Raw genomic sequence first — 19,929 nt, forward strand, 5'->3', positions numbered from 1 at the left:
TCCTATGACTGCAGACTATAATGTACTTTTATGAACCGTGTAATTAAATTTACTAGTTTATGTACATAATTCACAGCTGAGCGCACCCAAAATTTTAATTATTATTCAAACCTTTTGTTTTTTCTTTTTGTAGCGTTTATTCTTTGAACTGAGAAACTTCCTGTGTTTTCCTACAACTGTTTGCCTCTTATATACACTATTGTTTATATGAGAAATGTGCTTTCAATGTCGATACTGTGAAAGTAAATTGAGTCAAATCACTGCTACTGTGATTAAAATATCACCAGAACCTTAAGCAGTTTTGAGAAGATAAGTTAAGCAATGTGACGTCAGTCTTCCTTGGAGTACTGACATTCGTTCCCCTTGAAAACTTGCATTTCCAAACAACTCCAATTAAAAGCTTCAGTTCCGGATCATCGCTTGCTTTTATCATCGCCCAGAAACCTCTTAAGCAGCTTTCTTATTTCCACATCCACCCATCTGGTAAATGCAGATCAACCCTCACATCCTTCGCCTGTTTTCATTTCATTAACCACTTCATTTCCTTGAGCACTGGCTGTGACAGATGAGTTCATCGGGGCAGGAGCAGCTCATTAACCTTTGACATGACCTCCAGCCAGCTCAGGAGAAGACTCATTTCAAATCTGTGGTCCTGCAGAGCGAAGACACAGTCACCAGTGCACTGTTGTTCTATAGAGTTTAAGTTCACATGTTCATGAAAACAAACATGAGTAAAGCCAGAGTGTGTAGTGTTGTGGCCTAAGTCAGTGATTCTCCGACCTGGGGGGCCAGACCTGGATGGGAGGGGCGGAAATTTTTTATTTATTTATGTCACAAAACTAGTCAGTTTAACAATCTCCATTAGAAGTGTATAATTTATTTAAAAATATATACAATAAAAAATACAAAAGTGTCTCCAATATAATGAAACCACGGCGGCGGGTAAACCCAAAGTTTATCCTCAGAAGAAAATATAACTAATTTTCACAGAATACCACGGAGAAACTGTATTTCACATCTAATGTGTTTATGAGGCCAGTTCAGCATTTGTTTGTCGTTGCTCATGGCGTGGTGGTTTACAATGGCTGGAATGTGTGTGTCCCTCAAGAAAAAAGTTTAAGAACCACTGAAATAAGCAATATGTTACTGGTAGCAATAAAACACTAGTAACTGATTATGAATTCAATTAACCATGCAGTCACAGACACTGAAGTTTCACAGAGCTTGTATTCACTATTTTTGTTGCACATGAAAACGTTTGACGTGTTACTGACCTGCTGTTTCTATGTGTCCCTTAATGGTTACTATTTCACTAAACTCTTTTTATTTTTAAAGTGGAATATGAAATCCAAAACAGTTCTGAGATTCTGAAATCCAAATTAAAGATGCCTGGTTTCTTTTTCTCTTACTAGAACGAGGACAGACTGGATGGTAGAATCACTCACAACGCCATCTTCTGTTCAAACATGGTATTGCCACACTGGACGGGTCAGTTACTTTGTTGACCCTTTGTAGAAATCACTGCAAGAAAATGAATGAACACATGGCTTTGCAATGATACGACGACTGTTGCGTTTTCAGGTTCTCCTGCTCTTTTAAATAAAGAAAGTCCCGAATGCAGCACGTGATTAATGTACAACGTCTTCCCTGCAACAATAGCTGGCCACACGCGTGCCTCCGGCAACACATGACAGTTTATGATTAAACCCAAGCTGACAAGCCAACTGAGCAGCCAATCAGCAGGGAGGATTTTTGCTCAGGCTTCTTGCAGGGGCAGCCAGGCGGGACCCATGGGTGGATGGATTCACTCCAGTTGCTTTCTCTGGCTGCCACAGTAAATTTGTCTCTGTGCAGGAAGGAGCTGAAGCTGGAGCTGAACCTCGCCTGTGTGTGAAACACTCTGCAAACATGGTGAGTACACAGACCTCTCGGCTCTGCCACACTGGGCTGCTCTCCACAACACACACCTGTTGACTTTTACACTCTGTGTGGAAAACTCCTCTGGATCAGGTTTTATTGCAGGGTGATTGAGAAATTCAAATGATTGTGTGTGCCTGTATCCGTCTAAAGTGGTTGAAAAGCCACATGCAGCTTGTTCCTGTGTGTGAGATGAATGGGCCTGAGCTGTCTGTGCTGCTCATTCACTCCACTGATTGAGCAGATTACAGCCGTTGCTATGATACCTGTTGATGTCACTGCTGTGTTTCGATCTGCAGACCTGATATCTGTTTCCTCCCACTGGTTTGCCAGTGCGACGACCCTTCTGATGGAAAATCCCACTCTTGGACCTCAACATTGTGCAATAAAGTCATTTTCTCTTCAGGAGATGTTGTGAAATCTCTCTTCGCCGCGGTTTAGATATGGAGTCCGGGTCATGAGGAGTGAGCAAAAACAAACCTAAATAATTTTTAATCCATGTGACTGTGCATCATGTGCAAAGATTAGGAAGCGAGTGACCAAGCGGCAGCAATGCGGCCTCCCACCTCCAACATACCTTTGAACCAGCTCGTTTCTTTTGATTGTGGAATGTGTCCTCTCATTGTTTCCAGATGGGATCTCATGCAACCAATCACAGTTTGTGTTTGCGTGACTGCCCCCTCTCTCAAAATCTGCTGCTCTGTTACCTCTGCTCTGTCGTTCCAGGCCGGTAAGATCCAGAGTCTGACCGAGGAGGAGAGGAACCACCTCCTCCCCCTGCTACGCAACGCTCAGTGGGTGGAGGTCGTGGGACGGGACGCCATTTACAAAGAGTTTGTTTTCAAAGACTTCAATCAGGTTCGGGTCTACAGTCGCTCGTGGCACTCTCGGGTGTACATTATGTGAACGTGACCATGTGAATGACTGTCTCTCAGGCTTTCGGCTTCATGTCCCGAGTGGCTTTACAAGCCGAGAAGATGGATCACCATCCAGAGTGGTTCAACGTATACAACAAGGTATGAGAGGAGTGTCCCAAACCAAAGGAGGGGGGGTAGTAATCGGTAGACGCATCCTACCACATGGATCTGAGCATCCGCCACGGATCTACCAGCTGTTTTGGGAGATTTCCAACCCTAAACACTGTTGTGAACAACCTCAGAGGCAGAGTTGGCCAGCTCATATCCATTAATGCAAATCTGCAAACTTTCCATTCAACTTGGCGTTTTGGAATCTCACACCTTAGCCACTACGACGCCTCTGGGTATTTTCATCTGTTTCATGTTGATTTGTAATAACTGGGGGTAGGCATGAATGTCAAACTGTTTTATCCTTTATTATGGTGTTCGGAGTGTCGGTGGAAAGAAAAACGTGTTCTGCACCCCCATATAGTGAGCACTTGCAGATATGACTACAAACAGGGACGCCTTATCCGCCACTTTAAAAAAATAAAATAAAAGTTTGTGATATGCTGACAGGTTTTTCCTCTGTGGGGGTTTGTTTTCGTCCCCTCAGGTCCAGATCACTCTCAGCACTCATGACTGTGGGGGTTTGTCTCAGCGCGACATCACGTTGGCCACTTTCATCGACCAGGCGTCTCTGATGTGAACTCGGCTGCAGACAAAAGGACAGCTGGTGGTCGCTGCTCGTTGCCGAGAGAGATTCGCAGATGTGATCTGCACGATCCAAAGTACACGGACCACTTTGCCTCATTTAACTGCCAATATTGAATCTTTAAAAGTTGTTGGTTTTGTACAAAGTGGAAAAAATGAAATTGTTCACTGCAGAGACGATTTAGAAATGGAGACCAAAATAAGTTAATTTCCCTTAAACCTTCCCTCTTCTCAGTGTCTCATGTACCAAATATTTCTTCTACTGTAAAATCTTCTTTCTCCTTTTAAAATGATATTGTGACCAAAAAAAAAGAAAACTACTGGGAAAGTATCAGACTGAATGCATTTTTATTGAAAACACGATAGAATCACCATCTTTGTTCATCTGACAGCTGAGTGGGCCGACAGCATCTGCTGTGGATCCTCTACAAGACATTGAACCTTTTTTAACAGGAAAAATTTAAGTTTCCCAAAAGTCTAAACATGATACATTCAGAGAATTACATGTCGATGAACCTGGTACTTAAAATGCATGTGAAGGAGAAGATAACGATTTAACCGTGATGAAGACAAATCCATGCTGCTGGGGAGAAAACTGCACTGAAAACACGAATTAAAACAGTTATTATTGCTACAATTGAACACGAGTCACGCTCATTTTTTAAAGGATCTGTCCATCGGTCAACATTTGTATTCAAAATAGATTCCCTGGCCATTCAATAGTCACCTCTCTTACAGGCCGTTTCCAAAGCAAACATGAGTCATTACTGGAAAAGGCCGTTTTGTTTGCGTGTGTAGTTTTCAGCACTTCATGGACACGGGTGGGTTCATCAGTCTCTGAACCAGGCACTGACTAAAAAAAAAAAAGCTGTGAAATCCACACGTTAGAACCTAAATACATTCATGTCTAATCTCTTTTCAACTTCGGCACCTAAAAACACTAAACGCTCCCAGTGGTCGCACAGAAGCACTTGGAGGTACACTAATAAGCGAGGCTCACAGGCTGCCGTTCACTACAACGCCTCTAAACGACCTACACGTGTAAAGTCGAGCATCGCCCTTTGTTTCCGCTCATACAAGAACAAGTTGGGTATTGCACAAAAATCATTTCAAGGAATATTAACGATGTTAGAAGGCAGGTGTAATAGAAAATAAACAAGGTCATTTTGGTGTTACAGTATGAGATTATCAACCCGTCAGCTGAATGTTTACTGAAACAGGAAAGAATCTGCCTGCTCTGATGGATGCAAGTTCTCCATTTCCTTTCAGTGTTTTGAAGAAAACTATTAAAGGTTATACATTTAAATTTTTTTTTTTTTTTTTTTTACACGGGAGTTCATCACGTTAGAAATGGAAAACAGTCGCCCCGTTAGAATTCAGTGGATGAATAAATGACATTTGCATTGATTAGAAACTGAGGTAGATTGAATTAGGAGACAACAAGGTGATGACACAGACGATCATTAATGGAAAACATTGAGATTCTGCCATGTGATAATATTCCTGTGGGCCAAGGCTTGAGGAAGCATTCAGTCTGTTAAAGATGATACTATTCATTACTTCACTACTGCGTGGAAATCTTTCTTCAAATCATGAATCAAACAATCAAAAGTGGCTGAAAAGCTTCAGATGTCTCTTAATGCCCACATTCTCCCTTTATTTAATTTGAGAACTGTTTTATTTAATAAAAAAAAACAAAAAAAAACTCCCAACGATCCCAATAATTCTCCCCATGCCTACAAATGTAACCACTGTAGAAGGAGCACAACTGCAGACTTAAAAAAAGCTCAAGTGCTCAAGATAAGAACTGTGGTTTCAAGTGATTCACAGATTAACCTGATGTGTTCCTGTCAGGGCATCGCAGCGCTTTTACTTTGCAGACAGAGGTGCTACATAATGATAAAAGGCCAGTCTCGGCGCAGTACACCAGGTTTCATGCTAGAGGGCAGCACAGCAATGCAAGCAGGCTTTCAGTGATTATGTTTTTTTGTATTTTTTTTCTGAGTCATCACAGAACGTGAAGACGTGATGACAGTGAGCTGAAATGTTCTGGTTAAAAAAAAAAAAAGAAAGAAAGATACTGAGTTTTGCTATACAATCAGTAGAGATCATAATGAACATGGATTCAAAGACGAAATGAGACTGAAATGAATTTCCAAAACAAAATGAGTCACAGAAAACACACACACACACACACACACAAAACATAATTAAAGGACTTAAAACTCCTTTGGACCCAGTCGTTTCTCCTCTGTACTGCGGCGACGCAGCGGTACGCGCGATCCCTGTTGGCTGGTTCAAAAGACGATGGCTTGTGCTTCAAAAGGTCTTTGCAGATGTTTTCTGGTGCAGATTTGCGAAATAAGGCAACCGTTGAGCGATTAACTCAGAGCTCTGGGAGGAGGCGAATGTGATTTCCCTGCGTTGGGTGGCGGGACGGCATCCCAACCCCATTTCAGTGGGCTTTGCCGTTCCCGTTCATGTGGCTGGTGTTCAACTTGGGCACCTCGGTGCTGTAGAGACAGTCCAGGAACCCTCGGGAGATCTCCGTCACCATGGATCGGTCTGGGATGGACTGGGCCATGCCGTAGATCGCCCCCTGGAACAGCATCAACACGTCAGTACGGTTACTCGCTCGATCCGGCTCTTCATCTACAGACACACTTTTTTTTTTTTTTTTCCCCAAAGCAGCCAAAACATGGAGAAAATATTCTCCCCCGAGCGTGCTGCCGTTATACTGGCTGCATAGTTTGTCTCTCTTTCTGATGTGCAAATGACGCCGTGCCCTCATTCAATTCAGTTAAGTGCCATCCTTCTCAAGTGTGAGCGACGCTGCCAACTAGTCTACCAGACACAATGAGGGCCTGTGCCAAGTAGGCGGAGCCTCTGCTCCATCTGAGAGCTGGCACAGCAAACAGCTGCTTGTGTTATAACAACAAAACACCAAATCATGTGTTCCAACAGTAAAGTGTATTTACATGGGTTATACAAGCTGGATGCAAACTGAAGCTGAACGGTGATAAAAACGATTCCCACTGAAAGGTTTAACCGGTTAAGTAAGACAGTTCAACGACTGGATCTACACACAGAAAATCATGACTATAAGAAGCCGTAAACCTGCACTTCATACTATTATAGTGACATTTGTTTTGCGGATCGCTTGCTGAGCTGTTTGGGCTCGTCACTCACCATCCCTGTGGTTTTTTCTGAGGGATTCTTCATGATGACGGTGACCTGCTCTTTGACATCACGGATGAATCGATCAGCGACCCCTGGCTGGGTGTGCAAAACTGTGCAACAAATGTGGATGCTGTGAAAGAATAGATCAAACATTTGGGATATTTCGAAAATTATTTTTAAAAAATATATATATATTTTAAATGTCTGTTATTGGATTGACGGTCACCTGGATGGATACTGCAGCGTGTTCAGGTTCCAACCCTTTGACGTCAGCGCATTGGACAGACGGAAAATATCGAAAACGTCCGAGCCGATCGCCACCACAGACACTTCTGGATCCCCAAACACAATCACTCCTTTTATTTTACGAATTCTGTCGAAAGGAAAAAGAAGCAGATGAACGTTAAGAGGATGGTGAGACACAACACGGCCAGCGCCGTCACCTCAGGGTAGATGAATCAGTCGTTGGCTGAAATCTTAGCAGTGTAATGTTTATATAGTTTGGTTTTAATTGTACACTCATGATTTCATCCTAATGTGGAACTCGCATGTTGTCAGACTTTGTATTTCTACATCGTTAATAGCTACGCCTTCACATACAACAGTTTTCTTTGGCCTTCGGCACCATGTTACTCATGTTTTTAATGTCTTTTATATAACACATTTTTATCCCTTTTAATTTGTTTTAAATGTGTTTGTTTTATTATGATCTTTGATCTATTTTATGTCAACTGTGCATATTTCCATCATATTTATTCTTTGTACAGCACTTTGGTCGTCTTTAAATTTACTACAGAAATAAAGTTGGATTGAAGTCAACATGAAAGTCAAAGCTTCCCCTCCTGCTGAATTACTCTTTTTACGATCAACGGGATACAATTTGTCTATTACATTGATTACAGCTCCTTAAGTATTTCTAAATCAAAGTAAAGCACGGTGTAGTCTTAAGTATAGCATTATATTAAAAGAGTTTTTTGTTAATATCCGTTGGGATCCAGAGCATAAAAGGATTATTAGAGGCCCTTTCTATTTGTATGTAGGACTGTAACGTTTTACCTGCTATAATAATGACTGTTCATATCAGCATATCTCAGTATTTAATTGGTCTTTTTTTACATGTCAACCAATTCTAAAATGTGTGTGTTTTTCTTTTTTAATATTAGAAATGCTTTTTTCCAAATTTCACAATTGCTCCTTCAGAAACATCCCCATCTGTCAACATTTTATATTAAATGTGATTTCTCTGTCAGAAATGCTCAATTATCATGTAGTGGCCTGCTGTGAAGTCCTTCAGTTCATCTGCTTTGTAAAAAAACTGAATAATCCAAATGGCTTTTGATTGAAAACGATCAAAACCATCAGGAAGCAGCTTCTCCATTGAGTGAGTGGAGATTTAAAACCCACTGTTATGTACATGCACCACACTTCTGTTTACTCAGACTCAACGATAGTCAGCGCGTCTTACTCAGTTTTAATCTTGCGAGCTGTGCTGACGATCTTCTTGGTGGCGTCTATGTATCCGTTTTCTCCCATATGCATCATGGTTGCCCAGCAGGCGGCGATGATCCCTCCTGGCCTGGAGCCCGCCACGGACGGCGAGGCGTAGATCCCCCCCTGCCAGTCTGGAGCCACAAAGTACTGGTACTGGCGGTACGTTTTATCGCTGTACAGGATCACCGAGGAACCTTTGGGGGCGTAGCCGTACTGGAGAGAGCGGCGACAATAAACAATGCGGTATTGAAATACACAAGGTGCCAGTGGGGATTACACAATCCTCTTTAAATTCCACTGCGTACGTTACACAAACTGAGCACAATGTCAACTGCCGGGAAGTGTCATAAGATGAAATGCGTGATGTAGTAATACCGGCGAGAACAAAACGAGACAAATGTAGGCGAGATTAACGGAGCCGCTCCTTACTTTGTGCGTGTCTGCAGAGATGCTAGTGACACCTTTAACCCTGAAGTCAAACGGGGCGAGCGTGTAGCCAGCCTTCGCCATGAAAACGATGAGGAAACCTCCCAGACAGGCGTCCACATGCAGCGGGAGGTTGTAGCGCACAGCCAGCTGCACACACAGACACAGACACAGACACAGACACAGACACAGAGAAAGTGTTTGACTTCCTTGTTGTCATTTTGAAACCTGTTGAAAAGGGAAACACGTTACACTCCTGACCTTGGCGACTTCCTCAACCGGATCCATGATTCCATGAGGAAACTGCGGCGCTGAGCAGACGAGCATGGCCGTGTTCTTGTTGATGGCTCGCCGCATCGCCTTTAACCAGAACAAACGATGGAAAGGAATGACGGATCCGTGCGCGCGAGTCATTAAGGACGCGGGCTGTCTGCAAGGCGTCAGACGCTCACCTTCACGTCCACCTTCATCGTTTTCTTGTCCAGGGGAACGTGAACGAGCTTCATCCCAAAGTAATGCGCCGCTTTGTCGAAAGCCGCATGGACGCTCACCGGCGCCAGACTGCAGAAGATGGCACAAGACCGAAAGAATACATTTTACTGCATCCTCTGGTAAAGCCAGGCCGAGGACGAGCAGAGTTCATAACACACGAAGCCATTCTTACATTTCGGGGTGTTTGACTCCTCGTTCGTAGGCCATGTCTCTGTACGCCTTACAGGCCATCAGGATGCTTTCAGTTCCTCCCGAGGTCACCTGGACCAAGAGCAAATGAAGTTTTCAAACATGAAGTCTACCTTCATTTCATTCTACGGTCGTAGCGGGTGACCTACTGTGCCGCAGGAGTTGGGTCCGCCGCGGAAAAGTGTGCAACTCATCCTCACGACCTCTGCTTCCATCTTCCTCACGCTGGGAAAGATGTCGGGGTGAAGAGGGTTGCTCCACGCAAAGTCTCCGTACACCTGAAGACAATCCAAAGAGAAGATCCGCATCAGTTTCCAAAAAGTTGCTGCGAGTTATAAATAAAGCAGGAATTTACTGGAATCAGCAGAAAGATTCTATAAAAGAAAAGACACAGTTTTGCTTTGTGTAACCACGAGAATGTATTCAGGCTCAACCTTGACAGCTTATAATGGAGAGCTGGCACATTCCTCAACACAATCAAAGTACACACAAGATGAAATCCTCGAGTCAAAATCAAACCAGCAGACGGTGAAATGTAATCAAAATTCAAAAGGGAAAGAAAAAATCTTTTTTATTGTCCTGGCAAAAAGTTACTAACAAAGGTTGTATTTGTTTGCAACGCTGAGTCACAGACTGCCTGAAGAGAAGTCTCCTTTATGAGCAGTACAGACTGGAGTAGTGTTTTATTTTACAACACATACAATTAAAGCCTTTTATCATCGACTGTTCTTCGTATTTTTCACACATACATAAGTGTATTTATGTCTTTTACACACAACTTGATGGCATTCTCTGTATATCATCGTCTCAAACGTTCCCTCCAAAAGCAGAATTGGTATTTCAAACACATGCAAAAATGCAAGAATTAAACTAAAGTTCACTTTTATTTTTTTTAACCGAAATTTCATTTCATGTTTGTTTGCAGTGAAGCTGCATACCTTCACCAGCAGTTTGGTCAATGATTCGTCACCCCAGTAAACGGCACCGGAGACGCAGCCTTTCTCCCACTGCACCTCATCTGCAATAGGACACGTTTTCTTATCAGTGATGAAGATTAGAAAAAAAAAATTCTTTTTTTCTTGCCAATCAGCCACGAGAGATAGCAAAGCCTCGAGGTCATGGAGGAACGGCGACTGGTGAACTTACTCAGGGTCTCGTACTCTTTGATTTTTTCCATGACTTGGCTCTGGGAGAGACCTTTAGAGGGCAGTTCTGTAGTGTAGCTCATCCCTTCCCTCAAGGTGCACAGACTTACAGACATGTCATCCAAAGCCTTGTTCAGCTGGCTCTGAATCTGACAGGGAGAGGGAGAGCACAGCGTTACCTCACAGTCCATGCAGCCAAAACAAGAAGATAAAGCAAGTCGGGGCCTCAAAATGAATGGAGGTGATGCAACACTGCGACCGACTGGACGAAAGTAACCGCGTTATCAAGACTGCGTGATCTTAAGTATGCCAAAGGTCTAACATCCCCTCGGTCGCCTAAGAGTGACTCATAAGAGCCCCAGACGAGAGAGTCAGCGCACACTCGCTGATAAAAGAAGGAACAGATTCACCACTGATACTTACTGCGACTCCAACGAAGGGTATTTTTCTGATGAGTCGAAAGCACTGCTTCTTGATTCGGGACTTGAGGCCTATTAGCCACAAAGAGGGAAAGAAAAAGCAGACACAGCAGCAGCTGTGGTGAGACGCCGATACACGTTCAACCACAAACGTCAGACAGCTGACTGTGAGCCACAGTCACATGGCAAGATGAGAAGTGCTCGATGAATATCGGAGACGTGTTCAGAAGGCTTTAAATTCGGAAGGTTGGAAGCAGTGGGGAGCCGGTTTCCTGCGTGAAGCCTCGCTCCGAACGTTCCCTCTTTGACAGCTAAATCTAGATAAGTGGCGACCTGGCTGCAGAGGAATTTGGGGAGTGATTTATTGACAGGTTTTGCTGATTTATGGATTCTTTTGGTGTGTGTCAGGCACATTTGAGACACAAGCACTCCATAACTCCGAACTATGAAAAACATGCACATCACAGTGTGGCAGCCACAGGTCTGCTAAACTGTACCGCTCCGGCAGCCAAAGTTCAGCTCTGAGGGGTTAACGCCATGTGGTATTGTCTCAGATTTACACCCATGAATCATGTGTGGAAGATTACTTTCTTGCTGGAAGAGGAAGCCTTTGATCCAAACGGCTCCCAGTGTGGTGAGGACCGATGCTCCAATCATCTGCCATGGCTCCAGGTCCACACAGCGAGAATTGACCTGCCTCCGTCCCTCCTCCAGGTACAGCAGCACCATCTCCTTGTACACCTCCAAGGTACTCTGGACACAAACATGCACAATCACACAAGCTGCATCGGGATGCAAAGAGGTGCAAATAAGAAAGTCCATCATTTTGCTCCCACAGAATCACACACATCCTCCTTTATAACAAAAGGGACATTATTACAAACATGTGCTGCAGGAGACTGTTTTTTTCTGAGTCTGAAAGTGAAGAAGTGACCGCCGGATCATTGTTTGATGCCATCGTGTTTCAAAGTGACCCTATTTCACTTCTTCTTTTGGAAGATAATCACATGATTAATACCAACGTGCACACGGTCTTAGGAAATACCACACAGTGAATCATAAATCTTCCCTGATTCGCTCATTTATCTCTCAACCTGAAAACTGCTGAAACTGCTGGATACAAAAGCACTCCAATAGTTTCCCCACACATGAATTACCGTTAGTGAATAATCAGGTTAATTCAAATGAAGCACGGGTATAAGTACTTACAGCAGAAGTCATTGTTGGGCCCGATATCAAACTTTTCCCCCCTCACGCTGAAACACAAACAGCCGGCTCTTCGTTCACCAGCTGAGAGTGAGAGAACGCTCCGGCTAACTGGAGGACTACCACCGAGACTCCTCCCACCACCCAAACCGACAACAACACATCCAGCCAGCTGAGCAGCAGGATGTTTTGCAATCAGTCATGATCAGACAAGATGGGGAAGTTTGCCCGTCAATACTAATGATTTTCATATGCCTGCTTCCAAGATTAAATCTTCAGATCAACTATTCAGTGTCACATCAGATGTTGCCAATTTCACCAGTGTTACTGAGAAATCTTTGTCAATGTGCTTGCATAAGTTCAACAAATCTATCTTTCCATTATCTCATCTCTGTGGTGTTTTTTATGACAAGATAGCAGGCAGTCTGATAGGGCAGACGCTCCACCTCAGCCACAATCAGACGGAGAAAGTTTAAGGTTCAAAAGACATCTTAGGTGAGCCATAATTGGACAGTGAGCCAAGCCCCCGCCACTCCCTTTGTGTAACAGTAACTGTTGATGATACAAACCACAACCCACCGACTTAAGAGGATTAAAAGTGATGACGGTTTACTTTTTTTTGTGGGGGGGGGGTTGAGTGACAGAACCCCCCCCCCCCCGTCTCCGCCACCTCGGCTCATAAGACCAGCTGTCACACCCGCCTGTTCGGGTAACACGTTCTCATACAGGTTTGTCAAGATCAGCCACAAAGAGTCGACCGGGAAAAACGTGTGTGTGGGACGGGATCGTTAACTTGACTTTCCCCGACAGGTACAGAGTGTGAGTGCAGACGAGAAGCACGTCCGTGATCACCGGCACACATCTGTGATAAGCGAAAGGTCGCTCTTATCTTATATGACCACAAAAGTTAAGTCCGTCACTTCAAGATACTGTAACTTTTTTTTTTGCACAATGCATGTCACCTTCAGATCCGGGCAGCCTTCTCCAGACGATTATTTGCCTCGGGAAAACTCAAACCAAGTTCACACAAAGGACTCTTTTACACGTATTGTCCTCCTCATTGTTGAGCAGAGGATGCCGGCTCCTCGGCCTCCACTCACACCCAAAACGCCGCGTTTGACTGTTCTGCAGTGAGAGCTTCTGTAGTCTCCGAGGGGAGGTCACGTTCTCATGGAAATGTACTGGCTGCCCCTGGATACATCCAAGAGAAAACAAACCAACTCACAACATCACTGCAGCTTTGAGTCAGAAGAGGAGTAATTACAGAAGAGCCTGTGTCTGTCTGGATGGTTTCTTGTAGATGTGACTAATAAGCCTCGGGGGGCTTCACATCACTGCCTCTTCTTCTGGTGACCTGCAGGTGTCCAGTCACAGACAAGAGACAGCTGGAGGAGGTGGATCTGTGCACAGGCAGCACATCCGTGTCAGACGAGCTGCCCTCTAGTGCTGAGTCCAATCAGAGGAGATTCATGTGCTTTTAGAGGAAAAATAACAAAACAAAAAAAATCCTAACAACTCTCTGGTGGTGGCTCTGCTCAGGCCACATCTTTGTTGCAGCTTCCTGTAAGTTTATGTTGAGCAGGATCTCTAATTTTAACCCGACAATTAACAATAGAAAACCTTTAACTGAGGAAGTACCTCAAGTCAACATGAAAACAGCCATTAGGTCCCAGGGTGAGGCGAGCTGAACTTTATTATACTTCACTACATGTCAATGTGTCAGACTGAGGTGCTGGGTCTGAAGACAAAAGATATTGGGGGGGGGGGGGGGGGGGGGTTGAGTTTCTCCCGTGTGTGTGTGTGTGTGTGTGTGGGGGGGGGGGGGGGGGGGGGTCATGACATAATGACACATCAGAGCATCTCTGAGGTAAACAGGTCGTTTCATCAGCTCACTTCACAACACATAAACAAGACTTCGCCTCGGAGCCGCACTCATCGCCCTCAGCCTCTCGGAGTGGAATTCATTAACCAAAAAAAAAAGGAGTTAAGTGAAGCCAGAACCTACCCAGTAATCCATGTTGTCGAGGCAAACTCTCACCAAACCACCTCCTTTTTTGTGTGTGTGTGTGTGTGTGTCCGCTTCAAGGGAAGTTGCTTCCAGCAGTCTGCTCCGAGTCTTCGCCTCTCATCTACATGCTACTACCAAACACCACAGAAAGCTAGCACCGATCCAGGAAGTTACCAATGTGCGCGTACTGCGCATGTGTAGATCTCACAACACTCTGTGTGGGTCAGAACCTGTGCTCAACACTGCGCCGCATGGTTTTCAAATCTGGGGTCTTGTAAACAGAAGCGCCGCAACTTTTCACGCACACAACTGGATGAGTTACCACAGAGAAATGATGCGTTCATGTACACCCGATAAATAGAGTCTCCCCGATATGTCGGCGCAATTAACGATACTTTGTCGGTAAAATTATATATATATATTCCTATATATTCCTTTTTTATTTCTTGTGCTTGTAATAGTGGCAAGGCACAAGGATCCTAGGTGGTTGTTTTCTTCTTCTTCTTCTTCTTCTTCTTCTTCTTCTTCTTCTTCTTCTTCTTCTTCTTCTTCTTCTTCTTCTTATTATTATTATTATTATTATTATTATTATTATTATTATTATTATTATTATTAATTAATTAATTTTTATTTTATTGACGTTTTCTTTGGGGAACTAGTGTCACACCGTTGGGAGCACGGACACACTAAGCACATCAGAAGGTGCAGAACATTCGGGGATATGTTGCCATGCCTTTTGTTAATGATGCAGTTAACCGTTTCCAAATAAATTCTGAAAAACCCATCCACTCTGTCCCAAATAAAGTAGATGTGAGAGGTACCTTATGGAGGAGATCAAATGAGATCAGGGTTCAACCTCAAAATTGTGATTTAATCTCTGAAGCACAAATAGTTAAATAGATCCCAGAATTTTCATCATAATGTGACACAGATGGTATGATTCTCACAAAGAATATTTTGACCAGAATAGATTAGAAGAGAGTTCAATTTGTTCTTTACTTATTTTAACAAATATTCTACATTCGGGTGCCACATTTTCGACGTCAGTGAACGGATCGTTCAGCGACGCTTTCTATGATGAATTGTTGTTGTTAAGAGTCTAAACAGCGACTCTGTGTGGCCGAGTACTGCAACTGCAACTGCACCGTCAACAACACAGCGAAGGACATTCACTAAATCGTGGAAAAAATTTACTATTTTGTTATTTCAACGTTCATAATATATAAACTAAGAACTTTCAAACATTTAGAAATAATAGATTTTGTTAATCAAGTATCTTTACTTCGAAATACATCCGATCTAATAATTAAATAACCTAATGTTTTGACATTCTGTATTTTTTCTATGCATAATAGATAATAAACGTGAAAAGTCTGGGGGAAAGAATAAAGTGTAAACATCTAAAATGTATGGAAGTTCCCCCGTTTGAATTGAGTGGACAGGTCAACAGTGCATCCCAGGGCAAACAAGTACTAATACATTTCCATTAAATTTATTTGAATTTAACACATTCAATCACACTTTCAATGTGACATGATGCAGCTATTTTGTATTTCCTGCTTACACATGCCCGTTTTGGTCTGTTGGTTGAGCTCACCAGTGGTTAATTGACATCGAAATGTTTGTGCATCGTGTTTTCATCACAAACATATCGTTGTTATATATGCATACCTTTGCATAGATTCCCAAATGTAGGTCCCCGAAATGCCATTTTATATCTTTAAACTTCCTGCCTTTACCGGTAGACGAATTAAAACTGCTCACAGATTTGACTCTGTTTGTATTGTTTTTCTCAAACAATGAACTAAGTTTAATTTATGAACCTTAAATATCATTGTGTATCAAAATGGTCACGTATATGCAGTGGGATCTGCAACTGGGATGCCCTGTCGAGTATCCCAGAATACATTTATAATGAACTGGCTGAATAGTAAAAAACGATCAGCAACAAAAAAAATATTGCACTTTCAAATGACAAAACTATTTTGTGGTTAATACTTTTATTTTATTGCGCTATTTTTTTAAACAAAAAAAACATTAAACATACAAACATAAAGCGACTAAAGGTTCACGTGACTCATATAAATCTTCACAAATACTATAGCCTAGCAAGAGTAAAGTCCTTGAAAACGAGTCCATTCAAATATTAAGCAGTCTGCTCGTTTACACGGGCTATCTAATCTTTAAATTGATAATTTAACATTTCTTAAAGACTTCACCGATAGTGTCCTTCAAAAGATACCCACTAATGAGCATAATGTTTAACATGGTAAATAATCAGAAACAAAAGGCAGAAATTCAGCTGTAGTTTCGGGTTTGAAAGGGGGCGACTTGCAGCTCCAGCCCTTATTTGTGCTTAAAATCTGCAATCCTTACAAAAAGACAAACTGTCTCCAAAGGACAGCTATTCCACTGTAATTGGTGTACACTGTCTTCAAAAGGTGGGGTGAGAGATACAATGCTTTGCCTGTGAAAGGAAACTCCAAAGCACATTAAAAGTGAATTAGTTCTTGTGTAAAGTGTGTTCGGGGTCGTGCTGGTCACGACGCGCGCACCTCTCCAAAAGCGCACACGTCTCCAAAGGCGCACTCTATACTTTCTAAAAGGCAGTCACATTGTTGAGGGGTTTCACAAGAGGTGTACATATGGCATCCGGGTTGCAATTAAATGTTTTAAAGATGTTTTTCCTTTCTTGAAGAAGTTTCCTTTTTCCTTTTTTTTTTTCTCCCCCAGCAGCTCTTTGCCAGAAAGCACAAGAGGAGGGGGGGCACATTGAATGGCTTCGCTGCTAGTTTGGGATGACAACAATCTGGTCAGCGAGTTGTTGGACTTTGATTGTCCCCCTCAAAACGTCCTTCAAACAAAAAGCTGAAGACGAAAATAAAGCCCCACCTGGTACTTCTGTTTGCTAAAATAATAATAAATAGATTTCGTTTAATAAATAAGCAAAAGAGACTGTAAAGTGAAGTAGTAGAGGAAGTATTAATCAGGAGCATCAGGCAGGTATCACCTGCTCTGGAGCTTGCTCAGTTTATTGTTAAATATTGTTAAATCACATTTCGTACCAAGTCTGCTCCGATATCTGTCATTTCTACAGCATGCTGGGCGCTTGTGTTTGCCTACACTTTGCATAACAAGCAAGACACTACAGAATACTGATAAAAAATCAAGCAAAGACTCTGACAACTTCAAATCCACACCTGGTCACCATATTTCAATATGGATTTGGCATCGATGATTATTTGTAAAGTGGTAATATTTAGTTTACTTTAGACTTTTTGTGGCTTTTATAACATCATGGAACCGTCTCCTATCTCATTGTGTATTTGTCCAGTTTATTGAAAGCATATGGTTATCAGATTGCCCCCAAAACACATATTTAGACAGAAAGTTAAGGAGAGCTTTTTGTGATCTTGTGTTGATAGTGGTAAATCATTTTTGAGTGCTTCCCCTCTCCCCCCACCGACTCTGACACGTGTCCACACAGCCCCGGCACAGTTTAACTTATCTTATATTTCATAAATTTAAAGTTATATTCCAAAATGGCAACGCGTCACGGAGATTTGGCAACGTTGGATAGATTTTGGAGATGTCATAGCGCACAGTTATATGCTCACATTACAGAAGGAATCGAGCTTTCATTGTTGTGACACACAGCAGGACCCTTTGTACGTTCAATCTGCACTTCAGGTTTCATCCTCTCGTCCCCGCTTTGTTGGCTGGCCACGCGCGTAATTGCATTCATCCAAATGCCGGAGCTTTGCGCTCTACGCAAAAAGCAAATGTTTATTAAAACTCGTATGATAATAAAACTTATGTGTCTTTCATATTGGCTCCACTTTTTTTGAAAAGAAAGAGGACGTGTGTCCTTTCAAGCAATCTATTATTACAATATTGTTGTGGAAACTAATTTGCAGCTCCTCAAAGTTGATCAATGACAGCGTTGCCAGCTCAGGTACGATGCGTAAAAACAAAATTACGCAACCGTGTATTCAATTGCGAACAAACTGAATAAGAATACTAACGACCATTTCCTGTATCCGTTTTCGGTACCATGGTGTACCTGAAGTTGCTTTTAAAGCACAGCAGCTTGTTATCAAGACCACCATGTAGGCTTGTCACAATGTTTTTGTGTGCGTAAAATGTGAATTACAAGCGCTGTTAAAAAAACAAACATTATTTGTGACTTAAATATCGTTCTGAAAACATGACAGTGTCTTAACATGTTTAATATATGCGGTGACTCTGTAATGTTGACGAACAAAATCCAGTCTCTTCAAAACTTTACGTGCAACTTCTTATTTGAAAAGACAAACCATCACTGTTGAGATCTATGATTAGTTTTAGTGAGAACAAAAAGTCTTAAAGTCTTCCAAAAGAAACGCTTACACCTGCAAATGTTTCCACACGCGTAAAAAGATGATGCTTATTCATGGGTTAGTCTGTATGTTTTTAATTCGTGCCAGGGGCGAGCCAATAGGTGGCTGATGACATAAATATATCTGAACCCCAAGAACACGGTTGTGTTTTTTTACCAGGACATTCAGCATCTCATGTGCCTGACATGACACAGTGTGGAACAGCAAACATCGTGACATCTCCCAAAAGGTAACAGCAGAAAACTTTTGGGTCCCTAAATGCTCCATCATACCAATTATTACTTTCTCAGAAAGAGTTTATCAATGATGCGTAATTGTAATTTTATCTACATTAAAAGGAGATTTTCTTGACCCTATAAATACTGAATTGTGTTTTCCTGAGTACACCTGTGGCACCACAGGCGTGTTACAAAGAATACACAAAAGAAGTACAGAACTGTCAGGAATGAGGCAGAAAGGGAGAGAGGCTGAAGGACGCGCTGCCTGGAAGCTGATTGGACACTTGACAGACGCTGTTGATTCAGGCGTCCGTGGAGCATGAAGATAAGATAAAGGCCATATAAAATGACAGAGATGCGCATCCATCCCTCACTGTCACCTGCACTGTCCGCAGCCTCCAGCTCTCAGAGGGGACTGGCTCTTTATCCCAGCTTCACCTGCCATCATACTGAGGTAAGAGCAAATATATCCATCCAACTCGCGTGCTTTCTTTATGTTTAATTTGCAGCCATATCGTGTAAAGTTGAAATAGACAATTGAAAATGTGTCTAAAATGAGATTTGGATTACATATTAGAAGTCAAACAAAGTCGGAACCTCTAAATGACATACACACAAAAAGACCATGCATACATTTAATGTTTCCATTTGTATGTCTGTGCAATTCCACGATCATTTCAAAGTTATTCAATTCAGTTACCATGAAGATATTTGAATTGCACGGGAAAGGAAGCTAAAACTAAACTTAAAACTTTTACATTGTAAGGCATTATTTAGTATCGTGTATTCTAAACTCCAGTAAATTACTAGTAAGCTTTCACCACGTATGTCTAGCAGCTTTGACCATGTTCACCATTCCCAGTAAATGTTATTAATGTAATTATTTGCAGATAATGTCTCCTGAAGCAAGATGCGCCACCAACGACCTGCAGGACGCAGTGACATTCGGGACGTTTCCAATGCGTAATGCTGCCGGAGAAGCTTCTGGAGACTCCGGACAACCTGCGGACAGACACCACGTGAGGGCCACCGGAGGAGAAGCCCTCTCGGTAAAAGCCCCAGCAGCTCGGTGTGGTCACCCGGGGCAGCGGGGCAGGCGCAGGATGAAGGCGAACGACCGGGAGCGCCACCGGATGCACAACCTGAACTCCGCCCTGGACGCGCTGCGGGGCATCCTGCCCGCACTGCCCGAGGACGCGAAGCTCACCAAGATCGAGACTCTGCGCTTTGCACGCAACTACATCTGGGC

General features: G+C 42.8%; 2 protein-coding genes across 3 annotated transcripts; one reads left to right on the forward strand and one right to left on the reverse strand.

The window, feature by feature from the left end:
• Positions 1-1,775: 1,775 nt before the first annotated feature.
• On the forward strand, positions 1,776-5,693 carry pcbd1 (pterin-4 alpha-carbinolamine dehydratase/dimerization cofactor of hepatocyte nuclear factor 1 alpha). Its single transcript, XM_080481480.1, has 4 exons — positions 1,776-1,911; positions 2,644-2,775; positions 2,853-2,933; positions 3,430-5,693. The coding sequence occupies exons 1-4, from the start codon at positions 1,909-1,911 to the stop codon at positions 3,520-3,522; spliced, it is 309 nt and encodes a 102-aa protein (XP_080337606.1). The 5' UTR covers positions 1,776-1,908; the 3' UTR covers positions 3,523-5,693.
• sgpl1 (sphingosine-1-phosphate lyase 1) lies at positions 3,853-14,236 on the reverse strand. 2 transcript variants are annotated; one of them, XM_080481479.1, is made up of 14 exons: positions 12,079-12,212; positions 11,457-11,622; positions 10,874-10,941; positions 10,452-10,599; positions 10,244-10,323; positions 9,455-9,583; positions 9,289-9,377; positions 9,077-9,185; positions 8,886-8,984; positions 8,628-8,774; positions 8,173-8,411; positions 6,934-7,080; positions 6,717-6,837; positions 3,853-6,126 (listed from the first exon to the last, which is right to left on the reverse strand). In XM_080481479.1, the coding sequence occupies exons 1-14, from the start codon at positions 12,088-12,090 to the stop codon at positions 5,983-5,985; spliced, it is 1,698 nt and encodes a 565-aa protein (XP_080337605.1). In that variant the 5' UTR covers positions 12,091-12,212; the 3' UTR covers positions 3,853-5,982. The 2 variants fall into 2 exon arrangements, with proteins under 2 accessions (XP_080337605.1, XP_080337604.1); XM_080481478.1 differs by lacking the exon at positions 12,079-12,212 and adding an exon at positions 14,081-14,236 and having other exon boundaries at positions 3,854-6,126.
• Positions 14,237-19,929: the final 5,693 nt, after the last annotated feature.

The sequence above is a fragment of the Lipophrys pholis genome, assembly GCF_963383615.2.
Source record: "Lipophrys pholis genome assembly, chromosome: 15".
Lineage (NCBI taxonomy): Eukaryota > Metazoa > Chordata > Actinopteri > Blenniiformes > Blenniidae > Lipophrys > Lipophrys pholis.